Source organism: Equus asinus, chromosome 16 (assembly GCF_041296235.1).
Source record: "Equus asinus isolate D_3611 breed Donkey chromosome 16, EquAss-T2T_v2, whole genome shotgun sequence".
Classification (NCBI taxonomy): domain Eukaryota; kingdom Metazoa; phylum Chordata; class Mammalia; order Perissodactyla; family Equidae; genus Equus; species Equus asinus.
The window spans coordinates 48,489,522-48,505,841 of NC_091805.1; the positions used below are offsets into that span (position 1 = coordinate 48,489,522).

At 41.2% G+C, this 16,320-nt stretch overlaps 1 protein-coding gene across 4 annotated transcripts in view; it reads left to right on the forward strand.

Moving 5' to 3' along the window:
- The first annotated feature begins 2,561 nt into the window (after positions 1-2,561).
- CD101 (CD101 molecule) overlaps positions 2,562-16,320 on the forward strand; it is a 30,945-nt gene continuing 17,186 nt past the window's right edge. Inside the window, exons 1-5 of one of the 4 annotated variants that reach the window (XM_044748898.2) lie at positions 2,626-2,699; positions 5,073-5,222; positions 8,055-8,435; positions 9,772-10,188; positions 14,261-14,647. In XM_044748898.2, the coding sequence (XP_044604833.2) occupies positions 5,165-5,222; positions 8,055-8,435; positions 9,772-10,188; positions 14,261-14,647 (1,243 nt within the window). In that variant the 5' untranslated portion in view covers positions 2,626-2,699; positions 5,073-5,164. Of the gene's footprint in view, positions 2,700-5,029; positions 5,223-8,054; positions 8,436-9,771; positions 10,189-14,260; positions 14,648-16,320 lie in introns of those variants that run through there. The other 3 variants (XM_070487131.1, XM_014848263.3, XM_044748897.2) reach the window with 3 other exon arrangements.

Below are 16,320 nucleotides of genomic sequence, written 5' to 3' on the forward strand. Positions count from 1 at the left end.
GGAGATGACTCTTGAGTTCTCCAACTGAAATGGTGAACAAATTCTTATACTTAGAGCCCCACTGATATAGTAGTTAACAGCCCAGAGAGGTAGTTTGAAATCTCCATTCTAGGTAAACTGCCCTTTAATTGTTTCCTAAATACAAGCTACACATCCCTGCTTCTGTATCTCCGTGCGTTTCATTTCTCCTACTGGAATGTCCTTTCCCCTCTGCCTGTTTGAACCATTCCAGATCCCCAAGGGCCTACTTAAAACCAGCCTTGTCTGAATGACCTGTGGCTGTCCCCTGCCTGCTGTGGCCTCCTCAGCCTATTAACTCTTAGGGTATCTCTTACCTGAGCTATAAAGTGGATGCTCAAGACATGCTGCCTTATATGGCTACTGTTTTTTATCTACAGTTGTTTATTAAACTAGATTCTAAGTTCCTGGGGGGCAGGGCCCATGTTCCACTCCTTTTATGCCCCAAGCCTTGCATAATACCTTGAAAAGGGAAGTACATGGCCTTTTACTAAAGACATTAATATTTGTCGGTTGACTGACATTGGGGGGCTGTTTGTTAGGTCTGATGGCTAATGAATAAAACCAGAGGGAGAGCGTTATGTTGTATGCCTAAAACTAATACAATTTTTTATGTCAATTGTATCTCAATTTTTGAAAATAACTTAAAAAAAGGGAGTAGAAAATTCTTAAAAAGGACAGAAGTGAGAGGCTTCCAGACCTGACTTTGTAGAATGTTATCCTTCTCTACTCTAATTCCCACCAGAAAAAGAAAATCTAACTTAAAATGTCACCTTTTCCCTGAAGATTTTCCTGATTTTCTTCTCAAATTAGACATGCACTTTCCCTCCTTCAAATATCCGTATCTCTTTACTTGTATTTCTCCTAGGGGACTGTCACCTAACTTGCCTTGGGTGATGGCCAGTCATGTTATTTCTTTCTTGCTCACCTCCACCATCACGAGCAGAGGTTCCTAGGATCAGCAGCTACACTTTAATTCCGTATGCGTCTCTAGCACCGGGTAGGGTGCTTATCTTATGGCGGGTGCTCTAAGTATCTGATTACCTCTTCATCTCTCTCTCCTCTCTCTTTATGTTAAATGCCCTAATGTAGGCCCTCATCATTGCTCACACAGAAAATTGCAAAAATCTTGTGACGGGGCTTCCTGCTTCTAGCCTTGTCTCCCTGCCTCATCTTTCATCCAGGTAGCAATGCACAACATGGAACTCAACTTAAAAGGAAAATCCAACTGGGCCATTCTCCTGCTAAAAGAAACCCCTCTCGATAGATTCTCTTTTTTTTAACAGGGTAAAAACCAGCTCTTAGGCCTGCCAGGCATAGCCCACCAAGATCTGCCCTAGCCTACCTCTATGAACCCTTGTCCCTTCACACCAGCCTCAGACTTTACATACTCCAACAGGAGGGCACAGCTGATGTGTCATTATCTGTGCTAGACTGTTTTCCCCAATGCTACCTCAGCCCCCTTCCTCTCTAGTGGTCTCATCTGGCCCAGCCCAGCCAAATTCTGACCTTCCCTCCCACCCACCGACTTCCCCCACTTCCTTCACGTGCCACATTGATTATTGTGCTTGCAACATTGCATTGTAATTATCTGATTAAGTGGACGTTTCCTGAGAACAAAGATGGGTTGTTAGCATCTTTATATGTGCAGAACCTACCACAGGATCCAGAACATAGAAGTACTAAAAACTGTTGGATGGATAGATGGATGGAGCAGGGATCTGTCTGTCACTGTGACCTAAAGCAGGCCAGTTTGTTACTGACCTATCTAGATGTAGGCTTGACCTATGGAACTAATGTCTTCAGTGAGCTCATCCCTTGTATGGTCTTGCCTTCTAGGACTAGAGTAGGATTAAGTTGACTTGAGTTCAGCACCAACTGTTACATTTAGGCACTCGCCCGCCATCCTTGGTGCCCAGGCCCACACTGGGCAAATGAAGATTCCCTTAAGTGTCGCCTGACAATAGCTGATATTCGTTGAGCACATTGCTATGTACCAGATATAGTTCTAAGAACTTTAAGTGAATTAGTTCATTCAATTTTCACAGCAGTCTTATGGGATATATACTGTTAGTATCTCCATTTTATAGATGATGGTTAGAAAAGATTAATTAACTTTTCTAAGACCACACAGCTATTAAAAAATAGAATCTGCATGCAAACCCAGGCAGCCTGACTCTAAAATGTATCACCACCACCACCTCACCTCAGGTTCATATTGTCCAGGGCCTTTTCTCTCATTTCCTAGTCCTTTCCTTTCCCAAGATGGAAGGAGAAGTAAGGGCCAAGAAGACAACATTTCTGCTTGATTTTTTAAATTTATTCAGTTTACTTAAATTCCCTGGTGATTACCTAAAGATATGTATTTACCCAGGATGAGGCCCATCTTTTCCTTTTTTTATCTGTACGTGTTTACTTACTCATGAAGATACCTAACTTTTTCACATGTGAATTTGAGTGATTAGCAAAGAATGTATAATGCAACCAGTTTTGCTTTTTGCTAGCCATTTCTGTTTCTCTGTGGGCTGAAAACCACACTATTGCTTCCTCTTTACCTTAATAGTTAGAACACAGCATTTGTCACTCAGTGTCTGAGCAACTTCAGTGACACCACCAGGAAAGATCTGTGCTGGTGCAAATGGCACACATCCTACGTGTGGCATCTTTCTTTCTCTTTCTGAGTAAGTGTCGTAATTCTTCATGTTTCTATTATCGTAGGAGCTAGTCAACTGGAGGCTGCTGGGTGATGGAGCAGGACAATTTGGTTTTTACAGGAGAAACTGCCACAGATCTCTGCTGTCGGCAATAATTTTTGACTTATGGATAACATTTTCATGGCTTACCTAGACATCCTTGAGCTCCAGGGAGGTGCAGTGGTTTGCTGAGTCCCATGATCCTGATCCCACTGTTTTTCACATTTATATGAGTTGCCAGATCTGCCAGTTTTGCTGACCCTGCCTTTACCTTATTTTCCTGGGCTAACCCATCCCTGGAGAGAGTAAGAGGCTTAGATTCTCAACTGAGAGGTAACCCTAAGGTTTGCCTGATGTCAGAGCTTCACTAGATGTGTGCCTTGGGGATGTGGCTGGATGGAAGGAAAGGTTATGAGAGCACTTAGTAGTTTTAAGCGAAGCTAAAAGAAGGTTCTGGACTTCACCTGTGAACCAAAGCGGGAATTAACTACTGAGAGACTGAGAAGGGGACAGGAGGATTCCCTTGGCTCTGCTGAAGGGCATGTGAAAGGGCTTTAGCTAGTTCAAGGACATTTAAACATGTCGGAATAGGGTGGAGGAGGGGGGACTTTGGAGGTGGAGAGAGAACAGCTGAACGGGGCAGGGAATGAAATAGTTCCAGAGAAGGTAAGCAGGTACATTTTTGTGCTATAGGTTCCTTTAGCATCTGGTGAAGCCTATTGATCCCATCTTAGAATAATTTTTTAAATGACTAAAATAAAATGCATGGGATTATATGGGAAATCAATCATATTGAAATGCAACTATTGAAACGTTTTAAAATAAATTGTGATGTAGTAATTTGTTTGCTTCCTTACACATTATATCATAAGATCCAGAGGTGGTCTATTTACCACCAAACTTCAAAGTAGTGATGAATATGAACACTATTTCAAGATATCTGCAACAACTGTAATATGATATGAAAATACATTGTCTACATTTATGACTGAGGGAGATACTAAATTTCCACTAAGATTAGCGAAAATAAAGATATAGGGGTTTTTTCCACCTAAATTTATGGACCCTTCGGTGCCATATATGGACCCAAGTTAAGAACTGCTGCTTTAGAGAGACTGGATTGAGCTAGTGCAGGGACTTGAATGGATGGGTTGATAGGGATACTAAAAGAATTTATCAGCGTGACCAGGGCTGTGGCTGAAGCATGAAAAGGGACCAGTATTCAGCACAAAGGACTGCTTAAGAAACATTGGCTTGAGTGGAACTGGGCTCATGTCTCAAGGGATGTTGGAGAGTATGAGGTGTGGATCAGATCTGGGGCCTGAGGGGGTGAGAGGTGGCCTGCAGGGTGGTTACTAGGACCAGTTGCTGGGTGATCACTGCCCACCAGGCTGGCTTGGCAGGCGTTGATGGCTAGGTGGACTGGCGGGATCCTGTGGAGACTGTTGGCTGGTGTGTTCCTGTTAGTCTTGTTCAGTTGTCTGAGTGTGATTCTCAAGTGTATATGCTTTGTGTATTTGGACTGTGTATTTAGCTTGTGGCTTACATTGTACAAGTCAGACAATTACAAATTCTGTCTCTCTCTCTCTTTTTTTTCTTTTGATGAGCAGGGCGGAAGGCCTGGGGGGAGGAAATTAGTAACCGAGGGTCAAAAAGGGGAAACTGGAAGCTTCTTAACCCATTTAAACAATTACCTCAACTAGGTTATATAGTTATTTCTTCTAGATTTTGACTCATCCTAAGCACTAATTTTGTATAGAGCAAGTTTTTATGTGAAGAACACATAAATCAGAAAGTAACTTGAGAAATCTTGGGAAGCTTTCTATTTGTCATTACACATATTGAGGGAAATGAAGGAAATTAATTAAATGATGATCAATTGATCAATTGCATTGTGTAGCAAATGTAACTTTGTGTTAATTTTTAAAAAATAAAGACTGATGAATCTTTTTAGAATATGGCGCTAGATGAGGTTAATATCAAGGGCAAAGGAGCTCTTGGACTTAGTACTTAGCTTTGCCTGCCTGATCTCTCACCCCTCACCCTGACTCGCTGTTCTACAAATAAAAGCCATTGACATGAGAAGGTCCTGGGAGGGGCTATTGCTTGTCTTACTGAGACGGTATTCACGAACAAACAAAATGCCACTAAATTATGGACGGACGCGCTCTCAGCCTCCAAGTGTATAGAGTTTTCCTATGTGTAATGAAAGAGAAGTTGCTTGTTGTGTTTGACGTTCTCCAGATAGGTTTTGTGGAAGGTGGAATCATTTAAAGTTGCTGTTTTTAGATATCAAAAATGGTCAAATGTGGGCCATTTTATATGGTTCAATCTAATAGCTTCCGTTCAAATAATACTGAGGTGGCAAGTTTGGCAATCCCGATGACTTCTTTGAAAAAAGCCAATACCATCAGAGAATTCTTCATGTTTCAAAAATGTGACTTCAATGCAGTATGCCAGTACCAAGCTGTGTGCCCATCAGTCAACAGGAATTTGAGCTGCTGTGCAAAGGTATAATGCTCTGTCCATTAAAAGAGAAAGCCATGGACAATCTTTTGAAGATTTTACTCTTTAAGAGCAGGAGAGCTATGTACAACATATCCCACAGAGAACATGTTTGTTTATAATAAGATGCTTCAGTGTATGATTTCAATGCATAGCCACTTAAATTGACTTCTGTCAGTCATTCCTTTCCACCTCAAAAGTACCTATGAAACCTCTACACCATTTCCTTTGCTTTTCTGAGAAAGCAGTACCCTCCCAATCATGTTCTTGACCTCATGCCCCTACTAGGACCTTACTCCATTCACCACCTTATCTCTGGCTTCATCCATCTCTGCCCTCTACTGTTCCTCTGCCCTCAAACATTCAGTGGTGCCTGTGTCCATCCCGGCCCTGAGGGCTTCTCCCTACCCAGCTCCTCTTAACAGCTGCCATTCTGCTCTTCTCTTTCCCTTCTCCGTGAAACTTCTTGAAGTAGTTTACACTGCCTGCCATTGTTTCTTACCCTTGAAATCTGCTGCTTCTGCTCTACTGAAATCCCTTCTACAAAGATCTCCACTGACATCCTCATCATCAAACTCCAAGGGCTTTCCTCTGCCTTTAGAATCCTCAACCCCTCAGCAGTATTGGGCAGTGCTGACAAGCCCTTTCTTACTGGAGCATTTTGCCTCCTTTGGTTCCCAAGCCACTGTGTCCTGGCTGCCCTCCCACCTCCCTAACTTTTGCTTCTGTAGGTTTACCTAGTAATCTCTCTTTAGCCCTCTTCTTTATATTCCGTAACACTTCCCAATACTTATATGTAACTGACTTAATCTACATCTATAGGCCAGAACTGTCCCTACTTACAAACAGGCATTTGTAGGAAGCCAGGAGAAACAATGGAGGCAGCCAGAGCTTTGACATTCGCAAATCTAGGTTCAAGTCTGGCTCAGCCATTTGTAAGTTTTGACATTGCTAAGTATGGGAATATCACAGAGTTCTTGAAAGGATTAGATTACAAACATTTTCAAAGAGTTGAGTAGACTTTAAACTACAAATATGTATATTTAATATTATTTCCAAATGTGGGATGGATATCCTTCTTATTTATTCCGTGATACTCAAATTTAATATTTCCAAAATTAAATGCATTATCTTCTCCCTCACCCTTGAACACACCACAGTAACTCTTCCTGATATCTGTATTTCCGTTAACAATACTGTCATTCTCCCCGTCACCCTCACAAAGGCTAGGTATCATCTTTGATTTCTTCCTGCCTTCCATCCCTCCATCTACCCCTACTACCTCCAAGCATCCAAGACATTGAAAACGACAGATATTATCTCCACAATGGCTCTTAAATTATAGTCCCCTTTTTCTATTCTTTTTGCCTTCCTCACTTCTCTCCTGGGCTACCATAATTACCTGATGTCTGTGTCTAGCTTCCATCACTCTACGCACCACTGTCAGGTTAATTTTCCTAAGACCTTTCAAACACTTTCCGAGGACTCTCCATTGCCCAATCAATCAAGTCCAAACTTTGAGACATGATAGTCAAGTTCTTCATGCTCCGGACCCAAAATTCCTATCCAGTCTTACCTCTTATTAATCTTCATGTAACTCTCCCCCTAATCCAACTGATCACTCCCTATTCCCTCAAACAGTCTTTTTTCTCCTACTCATAGAGTCTGGTCACGAAGTCTCCTTCATCTAAAAGGCCCTGTCTCCTCACTTAGATTGTCATACTCTTTTCAACTCCCCAAAGTCCATTTCGAACATTACCTATTTCATAAACCTTACCTATTTCCCTCCCCACAAAATGTAATCTCTCCTGCCTTCAAATTCCTCAAGGCACTGTATCATCTCTCTCTCATAGAGGGATGACTATCACCCTACTTGACTAGATTATAAAATCTAGAAATCAGAGACTATCCCAAACCCCTCTTCATATCTTGCTCCCTAAAGCATCAGAAATACTCTAAGCGATTGAATAAATATTTATTGAATTGTCAAGTAAAGCCATACATTTTAATTTCTGAAAAATGCTTGATTTTGAAAATGTGTATGTCAGAGGAAATCTTACCATTTAATAACGTTTTCTCCTTTAAATGTAATACATGAGATTTGTCCAACAGGAAACTTTATCCCTAGTAGTCCCAACTGACAACTTTGAGTAAGAGAAGAACTAAAATAGATTCTGATTCCAGATCCTGCTGGACTCAAGAGCCATCCTAATGAAGATTTTCCATAAAGCTGTAGTGGCTTTTTAAAAAATGACAAAACAAAAAACCCTCCACAGTACAGAAAAGAAGTGCTGCTGCCTCTTCAGATGTTAATTTTAGCTGGTCATGCATCTGACCTGGCTAGGAGCTACAAATAGTTCCAACCAACCAGCAAGAAAAACCGTGGCACCATGGGCAGTGTTGTGGACTTGGCCTCTCCAGCAATCACTTCTGTGAGAACAGGTACCCAGGAATTGGAGGCCTGGCAAAGTATATGCTGGATTGTCCCATAAAATACTATAAAGGTGCATTATCATACATCGTATTTACTTTAAAATAAATGCACTTAGGAAAGCAGATATGTTTTATGGGAGTGGCCACGTTACATTGATGAAGGTAAACTTTTTTTAAGAGACTAGAGATGACTAAGGCAGTTAAAGTTATAAAAGAACAATTAACTCAACGAGTCATTCCACTGCTCCTCAGCCTGAAGAAGGTGTTGAACATTTGAGTTGATTATAGCTAATAACCTGCAATCTCATTTACTAGAATTGTAATACAAGCAGCTACATAATGCGGCACATTGGGAACTGGATCACTAACCTATTTTTATTCCCCTTTCTCTCTCCTACTTGCAAGCTAAGCTCAGCATTGGCCAGAGAGAAGTAACAGTTCAGAAAGGACCACTGTTTAGAGCTGAAGGTTATCCTGTCAGCATTGGCTGCAATGTAACTGGCCACCAGGGACCTTCTGAGCAGAATTTCCAGTGGTCTGTTTACCTGCCGACAGCCCCGGCCCGAGAAGTCCAGATCATTAGCACCTTGGATTCCACCTTCGCTTATGCGGTGTATGCACAGCGGGTGCAGAGTGGGGAAGTCTACGTGGAGAGGGTCCAGGGCAACTCAGTCTTGTTGCACATCTCACAGCTGCAGATGAAGGATTCCGGCGAGTATGAGTGTCACACACCGAACACTGATGGCAAATACTATGGAAGTTACAGTGCGAAGACTAATCTAACTGGTAAGCTGTTTGCCCTCCTCTGCGTGTCAGCCCCTGGGAAGCCAGAGTCCTCATCGTCACAATGCCTTGCCAATGTGACATGGCTTTATATTGTGCTATTTGTTTTGGCTAAAGAGCCCACATGTCCCTCTGGATATTTTGGAGATTTGTCACATTCAGGTAACTTATATTCTCTAAAAGTCTCAATTCATTTTTCCAATCAACTTTGCCATGAAGGTTTTGACAGTGTGGTCTTCCCCAGGCCTTGTCCACAGCTATCCATAGGTTGATAATAGCAACAGAATTAGACAAAGCTTTGAGAGTCCTCCCCAAGTTATGTCTCTTCTTAGAGGCAGAACATTAACTTGATAAGAGAGCTGGTATTAATGTAATAGGTGGTAAAGTCATTAACTTGGAAATGATTACTCTGAAACTACCATCCGCTAACATATTTACCTGTGGGGAGAAGGTCCTTGCAATTACCATTTTGTCCCTTTGCCTAGAATATGTTATCACCCCTTGTGAAGTCTAAAAAACTCCTACATATACTTCAGGACCCAATTTAGATATTACCTCTGCTGTGAAACCTGTCCTGACTGTCTCAGGCAGTATTCCCATCTTTGTTTCCTCTTGATGCTCGATTCATACCACGATTGTTAGCACTCACTCAGTTTGTGTGATAGTTGGCTGCTTGTATGACTCTCTCCTACCTCACCCTGAGCTCCATGAGAAGAGAACATTTGTCTCAGCCCCAACACAGTGGTCACCACTGAGTAGATGCTCAATAAATATCCATTGATTGAATCTAAGCATTACTGTCACATAAGCTTAGACTGTGTGATTTCCTTTGAGGAAGAAGAGAATGGTAGGGTGGTAGGATGGTTATCAAAACTTTGGCAAGTGTTGCATTTTGGTTCTGAATGATAGATTATAACAGATTATTTCAGAACTTTATTTTATAAAGGAGCAGGTTAAGGCCCAAGGAAGTGGAGTGACTTGTTCTAGTTCACGTAGTTAGATAGGGACAGATTTAGGATCAGAATCTAGGTCTTCCAGCTCCTAGTGCTTTTCCCCGTTAAATACTCTGTGTCTGAGTAGCTAAATTGGTTACAGCCTATGCTAAAAAAAGTAAAGTCAGGGTCCATCCAGCAGTGAGCCATTAGCTTTGCTGATTGCCATAGACTGTATGTACATGGACGCCAATGTTCCCGTTGGCAATAGGGAAAGCGTATGGCTAATGGAAAAGCAACTCAAAGGATGTGCTTTCTAGGTGGTGGGTCAGGGCACGTTCTTCATCTAAGGAGGCTAGTCCGATAGGTACTGGGCGAGTCAATTATCATTGTCCCTTTGCCTTCAGTTATTTCAGATACGCTCTCTGCCACCATGAGTTCCCAGACTCTCAGTAAGGACGAAGGGGAGCCATTAGAACTTACCTGTGAGGCATCCAAAGCCACAGCTCAACATACCCACCTCTCTGTCACCTGGTACCTGATGCAGGATGGGGAAAGGAGCAAAGCCACCAAGATTATTTCCCTCTCCAGAGATTTCATGCTGATCCCTGGGCCCTCGTATACAGAGAGGTTTGCAGCCAGCGATGTGCGGCTTGACAAGCTCGGGGCCACTACCTTCAGGCTGTCCATTGGGAGGCTCCGGCCCTCAGACCAAGGGCAGCTGTTCTGTGAGGCAACTGAATGGATTCAGGATCCGGATGAAACCTGGACTCCCATCGCAAAAAAGCAGACAGATCAAACAACTCTGAGGATCCAGCCGGCAGGTAATTATCTTCTCAGGAAATTCGTTCACATGCTGGTAGTGGGTATTTGTGGGATATCTTTTTGTTTTTTTCTAATCTTTCTTTGGATCTGAAAAAAATGGTTTAGAAAGTTTGAGTCAATGTTGTGTTGTTTTTGTCATCTGGGAAGGATAAATAAGGAGAAGGATATCCAGTTGGGCTCTGTCCACAGGAAGTTTTACATGTATAAGATCTTTTGAGTGGTTAGGGTCCACAAGCCATGCAGGCGGATAGTTTTCTTACCGTTCATGCCAGGCTCCGCATAAGCACTTTATCTCCATTATCTAATTTAGGCCTAACCACCACCCTACGAGGCAGGTAGTCAACTCCCCGTTTTAAAAACAGGGGATCTGAGCCTCAGACACCCTAAATGCTCTGCCTAAGCTCACCAGTTGGTGAGAGAAGACAGGTGTGTGTCCGCAGAGCCCACCCAGCACAGACACCTGGGCCTCAGAGCAGCTCCAGTTTCCACCTGGAAGTCTGGACTGCAATTTCCTTCCGCCTGCCCCGTTTTCCAACTTGGAATGGTGTCACCCTTCACGATCCATTGGCATTTTCATCAAAGCAAGCAGAGAGCCTCGGCTGTGGTTTCTGCTTTTCTCTACAGAGGCTTTGGTCCAACAGGAGGAGGTCGCTGAAACCATATGCATCCGTGGCTAAAAGCAGTGGTCCAATGGCGGATCACTGAAGCTTGCTTTCTTTTTTTATGAAGAGTTTTATTCTGTTCAATTAAAAATTGTCCTGTTGGCCGTAAGTGTCCAAGTCACACTCAGTGAGTCCTATGGGGGCACATCATATGTGCTTTCCTTTCTCTCTATTTGAAAACAATTTTTTTAAAATGTAGAACAGTCTTTATTTATTCTTATTTATTTATTCAGACATAAAAATTGTATACATTTAAGGTGTACAAAATTATATAAATATGTATCTAATTTTACATACATATGTATATTGATATGCCTATGTATGCATTGTGAAATGATTATCACAATCAAGCTAATTAACATACCCATCACCTCACATAGTTACCTTGTGTGTGTGTGTGCGTGTGTGTGGTGAGAACACTTAAGATCTACTCTCTTAGCAAATTTCAAGTATATAGCACAGTATTATTAACTGTAGTCACCATGCTGTACATTAGATCTCCAGAACTTATTCATTCTGAATAACTGAAACTTTGTACCCTCTGGCCAACAACTCCCCATTTTCCCCCCGACCCCCAGCCCCTGGCAACCACTATTCTACTCTCTACTTCTATGAGTTCAATATTTTTAGATTCCACATGTAAGTGAGATCCGGCAGTATTTGTCTTTCTGTGTCTGGCTTATTTTACGTAGCATGATGTCCTCCAGATTCGCCCATATTATCAAAAATAGCAGGATTTCCTTTTTATGGCTGAATAATATTCCATTGTGCATATATACCACAATTTCTTCATCTATTCATTCATTGACAGACACTTTGTTTCTGTATCTTGGCTATTATGAATAATGAACATGAGAGTGCAGATATCTCTTCAGGATAATGATTTCATTTCCTTTGGATATATACCCAGAAGTGGGATTTCTGGATTACATGGTAGTTCTATTTTTAATTTTTCAGGAACCTCCATACTGTTTTCTGTAATGGCCATACCAATTTATATTCTCACTAACTGTGTAGAAGGGTTCCCTTTTCTCCACATCCTCACCAACACTTGTTATCTTTTGTCTTTTTGATAATAGCCATTCTAACGGATGTAAGGTGATATCTCATCATGATTTTGATTTGCATTTCCCTGATGATTAGTTCATGTACTTGCTAGCTATTTGTATGTCTTCTTTTAAGAAATGACTGTTTAGAGCCTTTGTCCATTTTTTAATCAAGTTATTTGGTCTTTTGCTATTGAGTTGTATGAGTTTCTTATATATTTTGGATATTAACTTTTTTTTTTTTTTTTGCTGGGAAAGATTCACCCTGAGCTAATATCTGGTTGCCAATCTTCCTCTCTCTCTTTTTTTTTCCCCTCCCCAAAGCCCCAGTACATAGTTGTATATTCTAGTTGTAAGTCCTTCTAATTCTTCTATGTGAGCCACTGCCACAGCATGGCTTTACTGACAGACAAGTGGTATGGTTCTGTGTTCAGGAACCGAACCCAGGCCACTGAAGCAGAGTACGCTGAACTTTCACCACTAGGCCATCAGGGCTGGCTCTGAATGTTAACTCTTTATCAGATATATGGTTTGCAAATATTTTCTCCCATTTCATAGATTATCTCTTCACTCTGTTGATTGTTTCTTTTGCTGTGCAGAAGCTTTTTTAATTTGCTGCAATCTACTTGTCCCTTTTTGCTTTTGTTGTCTGTGCTTTTGGGGTCATATCCAGAAAATCATTGCCCAAACCAATGTCAAGAAGGTTTTCCCTCTATTTTCTTCTAGTAGTTTTACAGTTTCAGGTCTTATGTTTAAATCTTTAATCCATTTTGAGTTGATTTTTTTATATGGTGTGAGATAAGGGTCCAACTTCATTCTTCTGCATGTGATTATCCAGTTTTCCCAACAACAATTATTGAAGAGACTATCTTTTCCCTGTTGTGTTCTTGGCAACCTTATTGAAGATCAGTTGATGCAGATGCATGAATTTATTTCTGGGCTCTCTATTCTGTTCCATTCATCTGTGTGTCTGTTTTTATGCCTGTACCATATTGTTTTGATTACTGTAGCTTTGTAATACATTTTGAAATTGGGAAATGTGATACCTCCAGCTCTGTTCTTGCTCAAAATTGCTTTGGCTATTCAGGATCTTCTGTGGTTCCATGTGAATTTTAGGATGGATTTTTTTTCTATTTCTGTAAAAAATGCCATTAGAGGAGCTGGCCTGGTGGTGCAGTAGTTAAGTTCACATGCTGTGCTTCGGTGGCCCAGGATTCGCTGGTTCAGATCCTGGGAGCAGACCTACACACCACTTATCAAGCCTTTCTGTGGCAAGCATCCCACATACAAAGTAGAGGAAGATGAGCACAGATGTTAGCTCAGAGCCAAGCTTCAGGGCTAGTCTTCCTCAAAAAAAAAAAAAAAAAGCCATTAGAATTTTGATAGGGATTGCCTTGAATCTGTAGATTGCTTTGGGTAGTATGGACATTTTAACAATATTAATTTTTCCAACCTATGAACACAAATATCTTTCCATTTATTTTTGTCATTTTCAATTTCTTTCATCAGTGCCTAATAGTTTTCAGTGTACAGATCATTCACGTCTTTGGTCAAATTTATTCCCAAGTGTTTTCTTCTTTTTGGTGCTATTGTAAATGGGATTGTTTTCTTAACGTTTTTTTTCTGATAGTTCATTGTTTGTGTGTAGAAATGCAACTAATCTTTTTTTGTACATTGATTTTGTATTCTGCAACTTTACTGAAATCATTTATTAGTTCTAATAATATTTTGTAGAGTCTTTTTGGGTTTCCTTATTATCAGATCATGTTATCTGCAAACAGAGACCATTTTACTTCTTTTTCTCCTGATTTGGATGCCTTTTCTTTCTTTTTCTGGCTAAAACTTCTAGTACTATGTTGAACAGAAGTGGTGAGAGTGAACATCCTTGCCTTGTTCCTGATCTTAGAAGAAGAGCTTATGGCTTTTCAATGTTAAGTATGATGTTAGCTATGGGCTTGTCATATATCACATGTACTTTTTCACTCAGGAAAATTCCTCTGGATATTTTCATCTCAAAGAGAGAGCAAGAAATCACAATTTACAGCAATTCCACGTAGTATGAAATATTTTATATTTTTATTAAAAAAAATACATCACTGTATAGTGTATACGTCTATGCAGGCATCTTGCTTGATAGAATTGGATTCAGAAGACCCCGTATGCTGTTCTTTCTGGGTGATTTAAGGAATGATCAAAGCATTTTCAATTCTAGGCATTTCTCTGGCTTACCTACTCCTCAGAACTGAGCTTCCATATGAAATTCAATCCCTTTGCTATCCTTACAGGGGGTGTCATCGCTCTCTGGTACTGAAAGGACAGGTGCAGTAGCCTCTCTAAATACCTGCCTTGCTTTTGTTTCCCAGTACGAGATTTTCAAGTCAACATTACGACTGAGAGCACGTTTACTGAAGGGAATCCCTTAGAACTGGTCTGCCTGGTGGTGGGCAGTGGCCAGGACCCACAGCTTCAGGGCATTTGGTTCTTCAATGGTATTGAAATGGCCCGCATTGATGCCGGTGGAGTTCTGGGCCTGAAGAAAGACTACAAAGAGAGAACAAGTCAAGGACAGCTCCAGGTTTCAAAGTTAAGCCCCAAGGCTTTCTCTCTCAAGATCTTCACTGCGGGCCCAGAGGATGAAGGCACTTACAGATGTGCAGTGGCAGAGGTGGCAAGAGCTCTGAGGGGCTCCTGGCAAGTGCTTCAGACAAAGCAGTCACCAGACAGCCAAGTGTACCTGAGGAAGCCAGCAGGTATGTGAAGTCGGGACCAGACACCATGGGGCTGCTTTCAGATCCCCTCCTGTGTTAGCTCAGGATGGCTTTATGGACACGGTGGAGGGCTCTAAGAGTCGGGGGCCCGTCACATCACTTTGAGGTGAACTGGAGTAAAGAAAAGCTCCCAAACCAGCTGAATACCTAAATCCTATGCCTGAGCCATCAAATGGGCCCTGACCACGGACACACAACTTTTCTTCTCTAAATCTCAGCTTCCTAAACTGTAAAATAATGGCATACAACTAGACTGTTTATAAGTCCCTTCTTGCTGTCTTAGATTCTTTAATTCCGTTTGCTGTGAGTCCTCCTTTTTGTACATTGGGTTTTTCTTCAAGCAGAGAACACCTGTTTTAAAGGAGCCCTCTGTCTTCTTTTGTTCTGTTTGTGATGTGAACAGGTTAAGAGGAAAGGGCTACACTTTGCCTCCTTCCTGGGGAATAAACACCCACATTACAGCCCCCACACCCCCAACATCTTTCAGGCGTCTTTTGTCAATCCTATATTATCTTAAGCTGATGTGGGGAATGATACTAAGACTTAATTCTGCATCAAAGCCTGACTCAGAGTAAGAAATGAAGAGGCAAATGATAGTGGGCAGACTCTCCTCCCTGACTTTTGCTGTGATGTGATGAGACACTTCTCCAAATGAGTCTGAGCACCTACAGTGTGAAACTGAAAGGCACTCAGCTCTCGTTTAGTTTATTAAGGTTGAGTGACCGTAAACACGTTTGAATAATCAGTGCTTTTTATGTGGAGAGAAAATAGACAAATCCACCACTAATATTAGGATTCTCTGGGCTGGGTTTTAAATTCAAAGTCTAGAAAGATTAATTGCCCAAAAGCAAAAACAAAAATCAAAAAGAAAGACAAAAACAAACTAAAAATAAAGATATCCTTGTTGCCCTTGCTCATAGCATTGGAGGCATCTCCAAAGGCAGATAAATTTCCCTTTCATGGTGTTCTTCAACACCCCATTTGCTAGGAATGAAGATGTGCAAGCTTTGGCCTAGAGTGGCAAGCTAGGAAGTATGTTGGTGTTAGTTTTCACACTAAACATTTGGTCTAACTTTCTAGGATTTAGGAAAAACTATGTGGGCAGGTTTACATATTTACACAGAGCTGACTCTCTGCTTTGTGCATCTCATTTTCCCCTGGAACATATCTGTGGCCTTTCTTAAGCTTAGTACGTGGGAATGTGTGCCAAAAGAATCTAAGGATTTGCTTCATGGTGCAAAGATCATAGGCCTCTTGGTAGAGTGGTCTTCCAAGCTAAAAACAGTTCTTTGCGTAGGCTGGAGTCCAAACTGGGCCTAATATGTAGAAACAGAAAAAGTTATCAGCAAATTTATTAAGAATCCTATTGAGCATTCAGTTTTGAAAGTCAAATCATTCCTTGAAGTATGAGCAAAGTTTTATCATTCTATGAATATTTTAAACAGAAGGGGGTACTCCCTACCACTGTGAATGCGTAACTTACACACTCTTACTAAGTTTATTACTTCTTACCAAGAGGCAGTAATGACCACAATGAACTAAGGAAACCTCGTTTTTTAAAAAAAATTGATGTTAGTTGAAACTAATCATAATGGTTATGTTATAGTACTGAGCTTATGAGTGATAATTTCCCTCTAATTTCTAAACTTCCGTTA